General features: G+C 41.6%; 1 protein-coding gene across 1 annotated transcript in view; it reads right to left on the reverse strand.

Annotated features, from left to right (window-relative positions):
- The window catches only part of IMPG2 (interphotoreceptor matrix proteoglycan 2), a gene marked incomplete at its 5' end in the record, with an annotated part of 58,954 nt that extends 40,409 nt beyond the window's left edge, over window positions 1-18,545 (reverse strand). The window contains 3 exons of the mRNA XM_079972180.1: window positions 6,963-7,129; window positions 16,089-16,349; window positions 18,533-18,545. Of these exons, the coding sequence (XP_079828306.1) occupies window positions 6,963-7,129; window positions 16,089-16,349; window positions 18,533-18,545 (441 nt within the window). The remainder of the gene's footprint in view (window positions 1-6,962; window positions 7,130-16,088; window positions 16,350-18,532) is intronic.

Raw genomic sequence — 18,545 nt, forward strand, 5'->3', positions numbered from 1 at the left:
AGGGGTGACTAATTCTCTCTTGTCTAAGGCAATCCTATGTCTCTGTGTGTGAAGCTTCCATTTCCACTGAAAAGATGCCGGCTGACTGAGTTCTTAGTGTGCTTCTCAGTGGCTCTGAATTGGCAACGAGAATACTAAAGTAATCTTGCAACTATTTCATTGGACCTGCCAGTGCCTTGTGTCTAATTCCATAAAATATTCAGGTTCACAGTCTAAACAGGCCTGTTAAAATCATAATCAATCCCTCTTCACAGGGAACTGCTATCATTCCTGTATTGCAGAGGGCTGGACTAGACAATCCTATGGGTGCCTTCCAACTCTCCAACACATATAAAAACCATTCTGAAAATGCTTTTTTAAAAAAAAAAATTAAAAATACATTGGATTTTTCCATAAGGCTCACCATCACTGTCTAGTGTAACATTGTGTATTGCATTTAAAACACACTTAAAATGTTTTATTTGCAACTGTATAGCTGAGTCCTATGACTCCCCTAAAAGAAAGGGAAGGCTGCCTATGCTTTTTAATATTAAAAAACCCAAGTAACATCAAGTGCTTCACTAATAAACAAGTAACAGATAACGCTACATGATTATTACGCATGCAGTTAAGTACATACACTAATATGTTTCAACCATAAGCTGTAACAAAATTGGACAGGGTTTACTAGTAAAAGTGAAAAAGACTTATCTAGAAAACCTGTGTCTGCATAATATAGTCCTAACTCCCTGGCTGAAAACTAGAGTTGCAAGTTGAGGCAAATTAAGCTGCTTGGCTTGATGAATCCCAAGTAAATATAGCTGTGAATAAACATCAAGACATCTGCACATGTTGTTAGTTAAAAAGAGGGAAAGGATAAAGTCATGCTTGTTCATATCTAACTTGAGCCTTGGCATACTTGTCTGAAAGTCTTTGCCAAAGACTTCCAAAAGAAGCCACTTGCAATACTAATGTGATAACAAGCTCAAAGTTATAGGGAAATGTCTGGAAAATCTTGGGCCTCTGCTCCAAAGTCTGGAATTAAAGATAATCTTGAAGTGCACACAAATGTACCTTAAAAACAGGAATCATTGTTTTTCTCTCTTCCACAGAGCAAGCACCACTTCTCCCCTCCATTTTACAATGTTTTTTTTGACAGAGGTAGTAGCCACTATGCTTCAGGCTACTTCTGTTTTTTAAAGAATTGCTTGTATGTTTGTTCATTTGTTCATCTGGAGCCTTCTTTATTTACTTTTAGCACACACGCACACAAAATTGAAAAACTGTTCCCAGGGTGATGGGAAGATGGGTTTGTGACATCATGAGCCTCCAACCAATCAGCACTGTGCTCTGCCAGTTTCTGAACCAATTGCACATAGTTTTCTCTGAGTTTGATCCTGGGGCAGAAGATTCTGGGAGCAGTGACTGGAGTACATTTCCTTACAATAAACATTAGGGAAAGAGTTTAGAGATGATCCCTTTCGAATGGTGTGAAGGTGGATTTGAAGAAACTCCAGCAGAAAACTGGCCGTTGTTTTCTGCTAATTAATAAAACCACCATGTTAATTCTTGTCTCAAGATATTGAACCCAAACTTATTGTACTGTGTATGAATAAAATGCAGTGAGTGTGCATCACTAGGTAGAGAGTGGACAAGCCAGGAAACCAAACACAATATAGTTCAAGAACAAACATTCTTTAAGGAGGCACAATAAAACCCAAGAAACCATATGGAATGGAGAAGAAAAGCTATTTTGTTTGCTTATTCCAAGTTCTGGTGGAACTGTACGTAACTAAGGACAGAACTATACATTACAAAAAATGCAGAACTGCCACTGCCAACTCTACATTGCATTCTCCGTATCTCTATTTGAAATGTCTAATTCAATGTACCGTATACCCTGACATCACTACAATGTTTGTTTCTCTTCCCCCAGTTTTCTCCATAGGCTTCTGTAGGGACACACTCAGCATAATGATACCAGAACATAAGGGAAATTGAACTCAATATTAGGTAGGCAAAGGAGGGAACAAGAAACAGGGCTGCCATTTCCTACAGCAGTCATTTGGGTAATACCCGTACCGGAACTACATATTAATAGTCAAGGGTTAAATTCCAAACACTAGCATTAATTTAGTTTGATCTTTACTTAAAACTGCCACACCAAAGGGGTGTGGAATTAGAAGGGACCCTGAGGGCCATGTAGTTCAACCTTCCGCAATGCAGGAATCTCAGCTAAATCATCCATGATGGCCAGCCAGCCTCTGCTTCAAAACTTCCAATGAAGGAGAGTCCAACACCTTCCAAGCTTGCTGCATCTTCCTGACAACAGACCTTTAGGTATTTGAAGATGACTATCATACCCCCTCCCAGTCTCCTCTTTTCCAGGTGAAACATACCCAACTCCCTCAACTGTTCCTTAGAAAGCTTGGTTTCCAGAACCTTGCAGAACCATATTGGTTGTTCTCCTCTGCACACGTTCCAGCTTGTTAATATCCTTCTTAAAGATGTTGAACAACAAGGGGCCCAGGACAGAACCCTGCAGCACCTCACTTGTCACTTTTTCCCCAGGATGATGAGGAACCATTAGTGAGAACACTTTGGGTTTGGGTCAGTCAACTAGCTACAAATCCGCTTAACAGGTAACTCGTCCATTCCACATTTTACCAGTTCATCTGCAAGAATATCATGGGGGACTTTGTCAAAAGCCTTAATGAAATCAAGATATACTACATCCACAGTATTCCCCTGACCCCCTCATCCTCCAAAGCTTGTAACTCTATTGAAAATAATAAAGAAAGAAATGAGATTCATTTTGCATTACTTGTTTTTGAGAAATCCATGCTGGGTCTTAATAACCACAGCATCCTTTTCGAAGAGCTCACATACCAACCATTTAATTATCTGTTCTTGTTCCTTTCCTGGTATTGACATCAAGCTGACCACTCAGGAGTTACCTGGGTCTTCTTTTTTCTCCTTTTTGAAGATGGGCACAACATTTGCCTGCCTCCAGTTTGCAGGGACCTCATCTGTTCTCCAAGAATTCTCAAAGATTATAGAGGCTTTGAGATTACATCCACAAGCTCCTTTAGTATCCTTGGGTGCAGCTCATCAGGCCCTGGAGATTTGAATTCATTTAAAGTAGCTAAGTGTTCCTTTACTACCCTCTTTTCCTATATTGGGCTGCAGCTCCCTCCTTGTATCATTTATTCTGTTACCACCAGATTGGGCACTGTTTTCCTATTGGGTGAAGACAGAGGCAAAGTAGGTGTTGAGCAATTTCACCTTCTCTCTGTCACCCAATAGCATTTCTCTGTCTTCTCTATACAGAGGACCTATCACCTGCTTGTTCTTCCTCTTGCTTTGAAAATAACCAAATAAACCTTTTAAAATTATTTTTAACCTCTCTTGCATGTCTGAGCTCATTCTCAGCTTTGGTCCACCTGACCTTCTCCCTATAACTGTTGGCAACTTGTGCATTGTCTTCCTTTGTGATTTTTCCCCTTTCTTCCATTTCTTTTACATGCCCTTCTTAAATCTCAGCTCATCTGTAAGCTCTTTAGGCAGTCACAGTGGCTTCTTCAGATGCCTCCCACTTTTCTTTATTGTTGGAATTTTCTGCCTCCGTAGCTACAATATTACACCTTTAGGAAATTCCCATCTATCTTGGACTCCTTCCTCTTTGAGTACAGTGGTACCTCAGTTTAAGAACTCCGCAAAATCGGAAGTAGTGTCCCAGTTTGCAAACTTTACCTCGGTCTAAGAACAGAAGCTGAACAGTGGAAGGGCACCGGTGGCAGGAGGCCTCATTAGGGAAAGCACACCTTGGTTTAAGAACGGTTTCAGTTTAAGAACAGACTTCCAGAATGGATTAAGTTCGTAAGCCGAGGTACCACTGTATTTCTGACCATCACTCAGTAGTTCCTTAAGCTTTTTGAAATCAGCCTTATTAAAGTCCAGAGTGCATGCCTGACTACACTCAACTTTCCCTTGCCTCTGTATCATGAAACCCAAGAGGACATGATCACTTCCTCCCAAATTTCCCAGTACTTCCACTTCATCGATCAGTTCCTCCCTGTTGGTGAGAACCAGCTCCAAGATAGATAATCCCCTTGAAATTATCAGCCAGGCAGTAGGGAGTCACCTACCACCACATTTCTCTTCCTCCTAGGGGAGTAGAAGGAATCATTCTGTACATTGTACCTTCCACAGCCACCTGGGTGTATTCTGAGGTCTACAGCAGCTGTCCTTGCTCCATTGGCCCAGAATCAGTGTCTGGGGTGAGGGCATGGAATCAATTATGCAGCTCCAGTAACATGGCTCCCGACAGTCCTGCTTCGGTGTGCCACATTCCTCCAAGGATTTATCTCCTGCAATGGATGATCTCCCTCCTCCCTAGGGGCACCCCACGTACATCACAGTTTCAGGACAGTCCACTCTGCTCTCTCACTAATTTCCACGTCTTGCCCAGCAGCTCAAAGTGTGGGTAGGTGGGCCTCGTTGCTGTACTTTCTCTTCCAAGAAGTCTTGCACTTACTGCAGGTGTAGATTTGCGTACTCTCACGCAGGAAGACAAACATGGTGCAGATGTTGCAAGTCACTGCAGCTGCTCCCTTGCCATCAATGTCTCTTGGTCCTACGTACACCATGAGACAGCACTCTGGGCCTCCCCTTCAAAACACCCCTATTTACAAGTCCTGGTCACAAGCTCCCGGAGGCTGCAATCAGCTAAATAGAACTGCTGGCTGCTAACTCCTCCTGCAATATGTTCTTTGACAATAAATCCCCTAAGGATTAGGGAATCCCCTTTCTGATCCCGTATTACTTTAATCTTGCGCATCTGAACATTGAAGATACGTGATTAAATATTTCTATGAGCTACAAGTATCCAAGGAGCTGTGATATACATACTGATCATGCTATTAAAAATATTAACTGTTTTCAAAATGCAAAAATAATAATAATAATACTTCAGTAGTTAGTGATGTGTTATCATAATAGTGAATAATTCTGTGCTCGCTTCGACAGCACATATACATAATAGTGAATAATTCTATTTAATATAATACCCGCATGCTCATATCTTAGTTTGGTGCTGAGACCTTTGGCTAGGTAGCCCTCCACCCCTCCCAGTTTCATTCCTGGGCTCTGTGCTAGCACAGATAACATTAGAACATCACCAAAATGTTCCCATTGAAAAAAGCACCAGTCTTCCCCCCCCCCTCGGTTTATGCATGCCATGTCCCACACCCACCCAATGCTAGCTCAGCCAATGATTGGGTGGTGGATAGAAGCAAGTTTTGCACTGGCTGATGAGAAAGTGGGCTGGTTAGTATAGAAGAACTTCATATCACTGCCAAATATTACTAATTCTTTGGTTAGGCTTTTGGACGCATGCAAAAATTGATTTAAAAAATCCCCCTTTGCATGCCACGCTATCACTTTGCAAATCCAGATAACAACTGAATGTCATAACATTATTTTTCTTACAAATGTAGCTGACTGGAAGGTAAGCTGTACCTTTTCTTTACTTCCTTGCCACACAAGGCACTTAGAATTATTATTTTTTGAGCACTAAGAAGAAAGTGGAAAAACTTAGTGAAATAACAAAAGCATGGAATCAGAGTTGGAAGCAACCACAAAACCTGTTAAGTTTGAACCTTTGTCTAAATTCCAGAACCAACAATCCCTAAACCAATTTGTCTCTATTCCCCATAGATCAACCCAAGCATGCTATGCCAGAAAGCAAGAATAGCTTATTGTCTGAAGGTGCCTGAAAGGCAAATTAGGTACAGATGATTCAAACCAGCTTGGATTATTTATCCCCACCCAGGTTCACATATAGTGCTAAGCCAGTACGTTTCCGAGCACAATTCAAAGTGTTGGTGTTGACCTTTAAAGCCCTAAACGGCCTTGGCCCAGTATACCTGAAGGAGCGTCTCCACCCCCATCGTTCAGCCCGGACACTGAGGTCCAGCACCGAAGGCCTCCTGGTGGTTCCCTCACTGCGAGAAGCAAATCTACAGGGAACCAGGCAGAGGGCCTTTTTGGTAGTGGCACCCGCCCTGTGGAACACCCTCCCATCAGATGTCAAAGAGATAAACAACTACCTGACATTTAGAAGACATCTGAAGGCAGCCCTGTTCAGGGAAGTTTTTAATCTTTGTTGGAAGCCGCTCAGAGTAGCTGGGAGCCCAGCCAGATGGGCAGGGTACAAATTATTATTATTATTATTATTATTATTATTATTATTATTAGCCAAACTAATCAGTGGACTGACTGTGAACATCACTCATGTGGTCCCTTGCATGGCTGAAGATGGTTGAAGATGGGAGCACATCCATTGCATTAAATACTCATTGATTTTAATTGCACTTTATTGCTTTTACTTCTTATGCTGTATGACAATGTGAATTCTATGGAATTCAAATTGTAATGCAATAAAATACAATATACAAGCAACATTGAATTCTACCCAGTATGTCCAAAATCTTCATTAGATGGCTTGGGCTCTTCACACCCATAATTAGAGATCTTCCTTTGCTTTGGTTATGTATCTTTTGGCAACAATATTTTTTAATACATAAATCAATATTGAAACAGCACAAAAATAACAAAAATCAATATAAAAACAATGGGGAATGGAAACAGACCAGTTTGCGGCTTGTTAGCCCTGGCATTTGTGAAGCCAGGGTTTTTTTTGGGGGGGGGTTATTGGGTTATTGTGTATAGGGAGGTATACTGCTGCTACTACTACTACTACTACTACTAATAATAATAATAATAATAAGCAATGAGCTAAAGAGGAAAGACATCTTTGTAAAACTTCAGAAAGCTAAGCCAGCATTACTGGAATTTAATTGTGTGAAATACTTCCATTTCAAGGCATTAAATAAAAGTCGAACCAGCAAAATAATATTTTGGTCTTTCTTACTAGTCAAAGGCTTCCAGCTGAGAGATTTTTAGTACGTTCCCTTACCTACCTTCATTATGAGTCTTTGATGCTCCTCAGACTGGCTGAAGTTGGTGCCCATCTCAAATATACTCATAGCTTCTTCTTCACAGAGATGCAGCCAATTTTGGTACTCTTCGTGTCCTGGAAGCCTATCCCAGAATGTTTTGAAGACTTCCCATACTGCTTCCTGGCACACTGCAAAAGAAAAAATTAAAAGTATTATTATTGTGCACGACCATCACAGGTTGTCATGCAGACAATGAAACAGACTTGAACTTGGTTGCTCTGGGAGGCAAGAATAGCCCCAATGAGCAGAAACTGCGAGGAAACAGTTCACTCAAACGTTAGGAGAAAGTTCCTAATGGTAAAAACAGACAGCCTTGAGAGGTAGTGATCACTCGTTCACTGGAGGTATTTAATCAGATGCTGGGCAACCATCTCTCAGGGATAACGCAAGTCCCATAATGCATTGCAGATCCTGCACTGAGCAGGGAGGGCTGGACAAGAAGACGTCTAAGATTTCTCCCAACTCCCAATTCTATGATTGATCTGCTTGATCAGACCACTCATCTAGTCTCACATCCTGTTTTCAGCTGGGGGGGGGGGGGATGTCCAGGGGTAAAATCCATTGTCTTTTACTGCAAGAAGTGGGAAAGCAGACACTGCTGTGCAATATATGTTTGTTGTGCAAGCAGAAGTAGCATAACAGTACAAAACAGTGCATGATCGGTTAAAACAGCACAACACTTCAGCTGGCCCAAGCTGCCTGTTGGATCCAGCTATAGCCCTATAGGACGTGGGTGGCGCTGTAGTCTAAACCACTGAGCCTCTTGGGCTTGCCGATGAGGAGGTCGGTGATTTGAATCCGCATGACAGCGTGAGCTCCCATTGCTCTGTCCCAGCTCCTGCCAACCTAGCAGTTCGAAAGCACGCCAATGCAAGTAGATAAATAGGTACCGCTGTGGCGGGAAGGTAAACAGCATTTCTGTGCGCTCTGGTTTCTATCACAGTGTTCCGTTACACCAGAAGTGGTTTAGTCAAGCTGGCCACATGACCTGGAAAGCTGTCTGTGGACAAATGCCAACTCCCTCAGCCTGAAAGCGAGATGAGCACTGCAACCCCATAGTTGCCTTTGACTGGACTTAACCGTCCAGGGGTCCTTTACCTTTTTTATTTTATTGCCCTGTGCTAGAACAGGGCTCTTCCTAGCAGTGTAGCTGCTGCGCTGGTGGGTTGCCGCAGTTGAATCCCACTCCAGGTCTTACACCTCTTCATTCATTGAATTGTTAATTTTTATTATAAAAAATTCATTTCGGAGCAGCAGTATACTGCCTCTGAGCATAGAGACCATGCTTCTAATCCAATGGTGGGTTGGATCACTTTTGTGAGGGGGTAAACCTGGTTTTTAGTGGTTCCACCTTCCTGATACAGCCTCACTACTACTTCCTGCCATTCTAATCTAGAAGGTCACTCAGCCCCTGGAAACGGGGGGCTGCAAAGTTGTTTTCTCACTTTAACAACTGCTAGCGTCAGGACCTATATTCAGTGTGCGGGATTTGGATTGGGGAGCACAGATCGTCTAATTCAGAACTTGGGCCAGTCCACCACATTTCTGCCTAACTTACCTAGTAGAACTGTTGCAAGGATAAAAGGGGGTGGCCCCCATGAATGCTTCCTACATGCCTTTCTGGAGAGGGAGGACAGAATTACTCTAGAGATTCCAGGCACAGCCATTGAAATATTCCTCTTGCACTTCTCAGCAGAATGGATCAGAGTTGTCCAGTGGCTACAGGAGCGTAGTGAGAAGGGAATGAAACTGCAGCAGCACTCAGCACTGAAATGCCCTCTTAGCAGGCTCTTGTTAGCTCTGCAGTTTGTAACTGCAAAGCTCTCTCTCCCCCACCTCTACCTACCCCTCCCGCCATTCATCTGAGCACATTATAGTTGGTCGCATTATGATCTGCAACCTAAGATTAAAAAAAGAACGAGGAAGGTTCTTTCTTGTTGCTTAGGGGAAAGAGGGGGAGAAATTGGAAGGGTGGGGAGAATGAAGAGGATTTAGCCTACAAAAATCAAGTACAGTGGTACCTCGGGTTACAGATGCTTCAGTTACAGACTCTGCTAACACAGAAATAGTACCTCGGGTTAAGAACTTTGCTTCAGGATGAGAACAGAAATCACACGGTGGCAGTGGGAGGCCCTGTTAGCTAAAGTGGTACCTCAGGTTAAGAAGTTTCAGGTTAAGAATGGACCTCCAGAACGAATTAAGTTCTTAACCCGAGGTACCACTGTACCAACATTCAAGCATGCTGGCCACAACCTTGTTCCGAGGTTACACACAGAAGGGAGGACAAGTGGGGTGGGGTTTGTTTCAGTGAAAGTCTTAAGAGGCAGAAGCAGGCCCTGGCAGAAAAGGATGACCTTGAACTAGTCTCAGGAAAGTGGTTTTCGTCAATCAGCTTAGAAAGGTGGGGGTTGGGACAACTCTATGCTGGATACTCCCTGGACTTAATTTCAAAGACAGTGCAAGCCTTTATAGTATCAACGACCATAAAACCCAAATTTTATTCAACACAAAAAATTATACCGCCTATATTTTTATGTTCATTTACATCAATTGTGCTTTTCCTTCCTATTTTCCCTAAAGATAAGGAGCTTTTGAAATTAGCTTATACCATTTTATTTTATTTTAAATAAACATAGACATTTACATTACATCTTTACTGTCTGCATCAAGTCAGTCATGTATTAGTAATTTATTATTGTTATTTCTGTAATCTTTGGTATGTGCTAAATGTAGCTCACATAATGATGAGTCGATAAATGCCACACTCTTCTTCCTTATTAAGCAGTTATAAACAGACTGCTTTCATTAACTCGACCTCCAGACAGATAACTTGGGCCTGTTGTAGACAGGTTTGGCAACTGCAATAAATTTCCTGTAGGAGATTATAGATTGAAGTAGTGTTTGAAATAAGTGCTGTAAGGTATCTGCCTCTTTATATTGGCATTTGAGGAGGGACTGTGGCTTCCTATTTGAAAGCTATATTTTTGTCGCACTGAGACTGATACATCACAGGCAAATTTGAGTTGCAATAGCTGAAGAGTAGAACTGAAATACAACTTCAAAATCTGGCATTTCAGAAACTGGAGGTTTTTCATTTTAAAGAAAGACAGGTAGAGAACAGGGCTTCAGTGTGTGGGAATAGTCCACCAGAAAAGTTTGGGAAACCAAGACTTTAAACACACCCCTGTTTACTCTGCATCAAGTGCGCTCTGACTTCTGTTTTGGGAAGCGATGTACACATGACATTAGCCACAATCCACATCCATCCTCTTGCTTCTTATGAAATACTGCATTTTGATGGGCTTTCCCCCCAAAGAGCTTTGATCCAAATTGAGAAAAAGAACAACAAAATGCATTTTACGGCAGTAATGTGCATGCAGCCCAAAGCTCATCTAACAAGAACAGAAATTACTACAGTATATGAGTGCTCACTGAGTGCTCACAGGAAGGACAGATCCTGAAGTTGAAGCTCCAATACTTTGGCCACCTCATGAGAAGAGAAGACTCCCTGGAAAAGACCCCGATGCTGGGAAAGATGGAGGGCACAAGGAGAAGGGGACGACAGAGGATGAGATGGTTGGACAGTGTTCTCGAAGCTACCAGCATGAGTTTGACCAAACTGCAGGAGGCAGTGGAAGACAGAAGTGCCTGGCGTGCTCTGGTCCATGGGGTCACGAAGAGTGAGACATGACTAAACAACAACAACATGTCTTATATGGCTGTTTCTTTGTATATATTTTAATTATTTTGTATATGGATGCTTTAAGGTGGTTTATATCTGCAATGCCTAATAAAGGTTTGGAGAAAGAACAATATAAAAACACTAAATAATATTTGGCTTCATCTGTTTACAATTCTAGCAAGTGATCCAGTTCGTCTTGCGGGGAGGGAGCAATATGGACAAACAGGGCACTGAGTGCAGGAAAAAGGAAATGATATGGAGGTGAAGAGAAGACTGTGGTAAAGGACTGGAGTCTGCTTCTATTAAGTTTTCAAATGCCAACAGACAATGGTCTGGCTACTCTGACACTTGCAGTAATTGCAAATGTTAATTAATGGCAATTTTATTTAACACAGGCCAATTTTCTTGCTAAGGACCCCTGTTGTTTTCTTTAATAGTTTCATGCTCCTAGTCCTCTTGATAATGATGCCTCATCCCCTTTTAATTGAGGTTTCATTTAAAAAATGAATTAGGCAAGGCTACGGTATCTGAATGCAAGCTGTTCTTCCTTTTAACTGCCTCAATCAGCTCTTGCTAGCTTAGGGATTTAATATCCATCCTTCCAGTTAGTTAGTGTGACAGCAGCCACCCCACTGAGTCCAGTCTCAAAAGCTCGGCACCATCTGTAGGTTCTTATTGCATTAGCCAAACATGAACTTAGCAAGGTATGTCCTCTCTGGTGGACAGAAAGGATAAAGCTTCAGGAAGTCAGTGCACCTTCTGCTGTGCCAGGGAAACCCACAAAAACCAGACTTATATGCTTCCACCACACGGGAAAACGAAACACGTTATCGATAGAAATTCTTATTGTGCACACTGAGCAATATTGAAATATGAAAGAGAATCTTATTACTCTAAGGATGTTTAAAGCATTAGCATGGTTGAAAGTGGTGCAATTAGCCACTTCCCTGCTTACCAGCAGTCTGTGATTTTGCAAACCACTGAACCCCACCTTAAAGAGAGTTATGTGGTATCATGAAAACCACGACCAGTTCAACACAGAAGCATATTTTGAACCTAAGCTGCTGAGTAAACTTCTGTAGCATTCTACTCGGGTGGTTGGACATAAGGTAAAGGTAAAGGTACCCCTGCCCGTAAGGGCCAGTCTTGCCAGACTCTGGGGTTGTGCGCCCATCTCACTTAAGAGGCCAGGGGCCAGCGCTGTCCGGAGACACTTCCGGGTCACGTGGCCAGCGTGACATCGCTGCTCTGGCCAGAGCCAGAGCCAGAGCCGCACACGGAAACGCCTTTTACCTTCCCGCTGGTAAGCGGTCCCTATTTATCTACTTGCACCCGGAGGTGCTTTCGAACTGCTAGGTTGGCAGGCGCTGGGACCGAGCAGCGGGAGCGCACCCCGCCGCAGGGATTCGAACCGCCGACCTTTCGATCGGCAAGCCCTAGGCACTGAGGCTTTTACCCACAGCGCCACCTGCGTCCCTTGTGGTTGGACATACAGTGGACTTAATTCGTTCTTAACCTGAAACTGTTCTTAATCTGAAGCACCACTTTAGCTTATGGGGCCTCCCGCTGCCACCGTGCCACTGGAGCATGATTTCTGTTCTCATCCTGAAGCAAAGTTCTTAAACGGAGATAGTATTTCTGGGTTAGCGGAGTCTGTAACCTGAAGCGCATGTAACCTGAAGCGTATGTAACCTGAGGTACCACTGTATATAGTCAACAAGAGGTAGGTATCAATCAGCACTATCAGCTGTTGAAATAAAACATACTGGTGCCTGAGTAAGGCCTCCAGGCCACAGAATGCATTTGAGCAGCTCTAAGGGAAAAACCGGTGGGTTTCAGTGGGTCAGGGGTTCAAGCCTAGCTCATACTCTTTCTGTGCACCTAAAGCAGGGTTTGGGAGATTGCGACCCTCCAAATGTCGTTAGACTCTAGCTTCCATCACCCCTGACCGCCGGCCATAGTGGCTGGGGTTGATGTGAGTTGGAGTCCAACAATATTTGGAGAGGCCTTGGATTCCTCATTTCTGATGTAAAGCTTGAAAAACAGCAGAGGAAGAAAAGGAGCTGGCTTTGCATCTTCCTTTGCCAGCAGCTGGTCCAAAAGCAACACCCACACCACCCACATATGCACAAACCCTGGCCAGGATTAGTAAACCCTAAAGCTGATTTTGCAGCAACTTGTCTCACATATTGGCTAATAATGGATAGCTAAAGCATCTATTGCAGCTGGATCCCTTTGAACAGCCTAGATTTTCAGTATTTATTTATCTCTTTAACAAAATTTATATACTACTTGATTGTAATAAGACCTCAAAGCAGTTTACAAAAGTTAGCAATGCAAAAGTCAACATGTTGGTACAAGCTATATAAATTGACTTTGTTGGGCTGAAATAACAGTCTAAAGTCTACTGTACATCTACTACAGTAGATGAGGACTTTCACATGGGAAATGTGAAGTTGTTTTTCATTGGCATGACAAGCTTCTGTTTCAGATACTACATTTTGCCCATTACTCAAACCTCAGAATAGTCAATAGGAAAATATGATTTTTTCCCCAGCTATTAAGGCAATCAAAAATTGGAGTACTATTTGAAATACGTTTCTGCAAGAATCACAAGCACCTATTGGACAGTGCCCATGACACTCACCAAGGATGTATAATACAACTCCCTCTCATCGATCCTGAACCCTTCTGTGACCTGTTCCTTTTCATCTTTACATCTACGAGTACCTTATTTGAGAATAGTTTTCTGTTATAAATATTGTTGTTTCTACCAAATGCTTTTATTACATTCTCTTTCTGAAACTTTACGACTGAAAAATTCTCACAAGATTTTGTTTCTTACAAGAGGCATGATTCTTTTCAGGAAGCGCTCGTTTGGCATGGGTTTTATTGTTCCACGAGCTATTTATCTTTCCCAGCAGTAAGAGTGATTTAGCCTATTACGTCTTATTCTATAGAAAGGGATTTGCTAGGTTAACTGGAGGGACAGCACATGACAGGTATGGGATGCTTACAAGGGGGGTGGCGTAGCTTGCTTGGTCATTTGTGTAAATGAGCAGTGCTCAGATGTAATCCAGCCATAATCCCATTTGTACTTCTTAAGGGTTGAATCATGTACGGCAACTAGTAGTATATTGACTCAGGCAAACTATCTTCTTTTAAAACCCCACAGACAAATGTGCAATTGTTGGTTACTCAAGAGGGTAGTGAAAAAATTAATGTGGGATGCCTCTACAATTGCCAGCTTTAAGGGGGTGGGTTGCTTAAATTAGAAATTTTAAACCAATAAGATTAACTTTTCTGGCAGCACATATGAATCCTCTAGCTCTTGACTGCGTGTGTGGGTGGATGTTAAAGAATGCTGGGAACTGTAACTCTGTGAGGGGTAGACAACAGTGCCTGGAATTCTTTGAGGGAAAGAATGAGAGATACTTTAAAGGTACAGAGTGTACGCAGAAAAAGAAGGGGATGGAATAATTCACCTAAGATGAAAAGTTAAGGTAAGAGGAGTGCACAAACAGTTTTTCCTCCTTCTTAGTTCTAGAACATGAGGGCATCGAGTGAAGCTGAATGCTGTAAGATTTCAGGCAGACAAAATAAAGCACTGCGTTATACAGCGCAAAACTAGAACTATGGAATTTGCTCCCATAAAGTGGTAGTGCCAGCCACCAGCTAGGATGGCTTTAAAAGAGGACTAGGCGAATTAATGGAGGATACGGTTGTCAATGGCTGCTATCCATACTGGCTACATTCTACCTCCAATATCAGATGCAGTACCAGTTGCCTGGTACTCACAAGTGAGGAGAATGCTGCTCTGCTCAGGTCTTGTTTGCAGGCTTTCCACAGGCATCTCGATTAGTCACTGTGAGAACAAGATGCTGGACTAAATGGGCTTTTGGCCTGATGCAGAAAGGCTCTTAAAGGAGCCTCCCTCTAACCTTCCCCACCCATAGCAAGGCATTCCTCTATGCAAGAAAGGAAAACCTTGTCAGCATCCTTAAGCTTATCTAATAGTAGTGGCAGAGAAAGAGGACTGATAGAAGGTGAAAGGTGCATAGTTCAAATGCTAGACTGTACAATCCTCCTTCGATTAAAAACCCAATGTTGAGTGAGGAACTTTGTTCAATATACTTTCCTACAGTCATAATAATCCCTTGTGGTTTTCTTTATGTTACCCATTTTGAATGCATTCCCCACAAAATATGCATTTTTCAAAACATGAATTTTAAAGCACATTTTTGTAGGCTTTTTGTGTCAAGAACTGCACTGCAAAATCTAGAGAAGCATGGGACCTCATGAATACATCCCAATGTATGAGGGCAGGAGGTTTAGATCTTGCCATTTCATACTAGAATTTTGCAAAGAACACATTTCTTAAACATGCTAATCGTAAGTACATGGGAGTGTCCATAATTTGATATCCGAAATGTTAGAGGGAAATAACCCTGCAAATAGGGGCTCTTGACAAATAATGTTATTTGGCCTGAAATTCAAGGGCAAAGGGCTTTTCTCCCCTGTGCTCCTCTCTAAATGGTACCCCTGTTGTGTGTTGTCCAGTGCTCTGCTTCTGTGGGGAGACTGACAAGAGATTTGCAAATTGGTTCCAGCTGTGAGGCTATCAGGGAACAAATATTTAGAGCAAAGGCCAATTTCACACAGGCAGGCGCAGAAGACCAATTGTCACTGAGGTGTGAGCTAAAATAAACCTTGTTGAGGTCTGCTCTCATATTTCAATGTGTACTCAATTGCATTTTACCCTCTCAACAGCTGGCAGTGCATTATGGGTTGCCTCTGAAACTTCTCTGATCTGTACAAGTGACATATTGGGTGGCATGGTGAGGGGTTTGATTTTAGCAAAGGGAACTTCAAAAGTGCTCTTGCATGCCTGACGTTTGCCACGTAAATACAGCCTACTTAGTCTTGCAAAGGCCTTTCACAGTGGACCCTGATATTTTGTACACTTTACAGCAACAGTATGATTACAAACCACCTCCAAACTGGTTACATCTCTAGCCGCAGCAAACATGTTAACCTTAAACACCCACATACTCATAAAGACTTTGAGCCTAGCCTGAACATTTCCAATGCTTGTACAGTTTCTATCTGTATCTACGATGTTTTCTATCGTCTTCTTGCAGGGATGGGTCTAAACTCACTATCTTTACATATTTTATGACATCATTTCCTTGATAAGCATGCATGGGCCTCTTTTAGTAAGCTCACAATTCTCGGAGACAAATAGGTTTGCACATGTATCTAATTGATCAGAAGTCTCAAGAAAGTTCTTGAAACTTTTAATTCAGTTTTTTGATCAGTTATTCACCAGACATCTAGGGTTCGCCTCCCTACTAAATGCACTGATTTGCAAGAAAGTTGGTCTCAGCCTTACAACACTCACTTACCTCTGAGTTTGAAGTATTTCAGATGGTTAGCAATAGCCTGCTCAATAGACTCATCTGGACACACTTTAACTCCAGTAGGAAAGAAAATTGATCTCTTTCTTCGCAACAAGCGTCTGCTGAATTTCTCAGATTCCCTGAAATCAAGAAGATGCTTAGAATCTGGAAACTGGGGAAAGCTTCTAACTGATCGCCAGCCATTTGGTGGAAGATCTGATGTAGGTTCCTTGGCTTCTATGTCCTCTGTAGCTGAATAGGTTTCTTCTGCAAAATTACATCACAAACAAATCTCTTTAAGTAGCTGCACATATATTGCACAATACCACTGAGTTTCAGTTAAATAAATAGATGCAGAGATGGATCTAGACTAAAGTTGTTAATCGTACTCAAGAGCAGACCCATTGAGATTAATGGGTCTACTCTGAGTATGATGAACATTGGACATCATCCTCAATAAGTTGAACTAAAGTCCCATTGAAATTAATGGCACAAATCAATCCTGACTCAGCTTAAGCCCCAATAATTTAAATAGACCTAAGTTCAATTAACTTTGTATGGATCCGATCCATAACATTTAACCAAACTAATTTGTTTTGTGTATGCTTATTTCTATATTCATTCGGGTAACATAGGTGCTAATAGAGACAGAAGGTTCTGGCTCCTGCCCTTCCTGTTTGGTGCTATATTTTAATAACTATCCAACATGCACCATTATTCTCTTGTTCTTACTATGTCAATCTAAGGTGGTTGCAAATAAAAAGTAAATCTTTAGTGTAAGCCTAGCTAAAGAAATCTAACTCGTTCGTTATTGTTTTCGCTTAGCACACCAATATAATGGACAACACCAAATAATGGTCTATATTTCAAAGGAGGCTATCTTCACTAAGTTTGTTTTCTACATTTCCCCCAAATATATTTTAAGGTTATATTGGTTGTATTGAGTGAATGCTACACCAGGAAGATATAAATGCAACTGCTTTACCCTATTGCAAAGACATTATATCATTGCTTAGGTGTAGATACATCATGTTCTGCCAAGTCCTTTCTCACAGAGACATGGACTAGTGTAGAAGTCTTCAACTTTTGCAGACCCAGGAGGACCCACCTTTAATACAAACATGCATTTGATGGGCCATTTCTTTTTTTCTTTACTATATATTGGTAAGTTGGTAGCACAGCTGCTGTGACCCATCTTAGATCAGGCTGTGACTCTGAAGTGGGTCCCAACCCAACAGTTGAAGACCAGTGATCAAGTGTCACATCTCACACATTGTAAGACAAAATTACTCCATGTTACAGGGCTTGCAGCAATTTATTTTAAACCCCTTTACAACATCCTGTGACTGACAAAAGACAAAAACACATTAAACCTGCCACCATTTATGTATCTGATTTCATAAAGGAGTTATTATCAAGTGGACAGCTGATGTGTTCAAGTCATGTTGTATTAAATTTTGTATCTGGGAACCAATCACATTTTTTTTCATTCATGTGATGCACCTCAAATGACTTGCTTTTACAAGTGCAGGAATAATCATTTTAACTTGGAAAATTAGATTGGGGGGCGGGGTATCTAAACAGTTGAACCGTCCAGTAACTGAAAGACAGCAACTACAGCCAATATAAAAGTGTTACCGGTATGTGATATCAAACTGAATAGATAATTGTAACTGCTTAAAAGACTATATAGCAGCCTCGTGGGTGAAAATCTATAGGCAGGTGGTATGGGAGATGGGAAACATTATTAATTGTAGAGTGAAGCCCTATTGCGACAAAATTTGCTACATTAACATTAATGCAAAACAGATACTCAGTTTTTCAATTACCTCAGCATGTATATATTTCAGTGAAATATGCTAGATGTGGACATATAATGGCCCATTACTAATTTCCAGCTACAAACCTTGTTGAAATTGTTCTGACTCTGTATACATGTAACCCTATTTTCTCTCACTCTAAAACGTATTTTTTTTTTTTTTGTAAACATAAGATTCAAAGACAGTTCAGAGGATGGCAGAAAACAGGAGTATTTTCTTACCTGCAAATGCTTGAAATTCCCCTTCAATCAATATGAATATCCAGACTCCTAAGTAGATCTTCCAATAAAAGTCACACATATTTCTTTCGGAATTTTTTTTTAAAGGCAAAGGGAAAATAACCAAGTTCCTTTTTAGCAGTGCTAGCTGACCTGAACGTGTTAACCATCCAGTAACAGTCTGTTCTTAGAGAAGGTCTGGTGTCATTGGTAATTGTCTTGGATTAAAAAAAGGATTGATTTCTGCAACAAAAGTGAGTCCCAAATGTCTACAATTGTTTTGTTAAAAGAAATTATTCCATTTTCATTTTGGGAATCACAAGAGGCGGCGAAGAAGAGGCTCCTTGATGTTAGCCAATAGACCAGAGGGATAATTTTTCAGTTTTAAGCTGGCCAGCTAAGCCAGATTTACCAGAGCTTGTCAT

The sequence above is a fragment of the Podarcis cretensis genome (assembly GCF_951804945.1).
Source record: "Podarcis cretensis genome assembly, chromosome: 4".
NCBI lineage: Eukaryota > Metazoa > Chordata > Lepidosauria > Squamata > Lacertidae > Podarcis > Podarcis cretensis.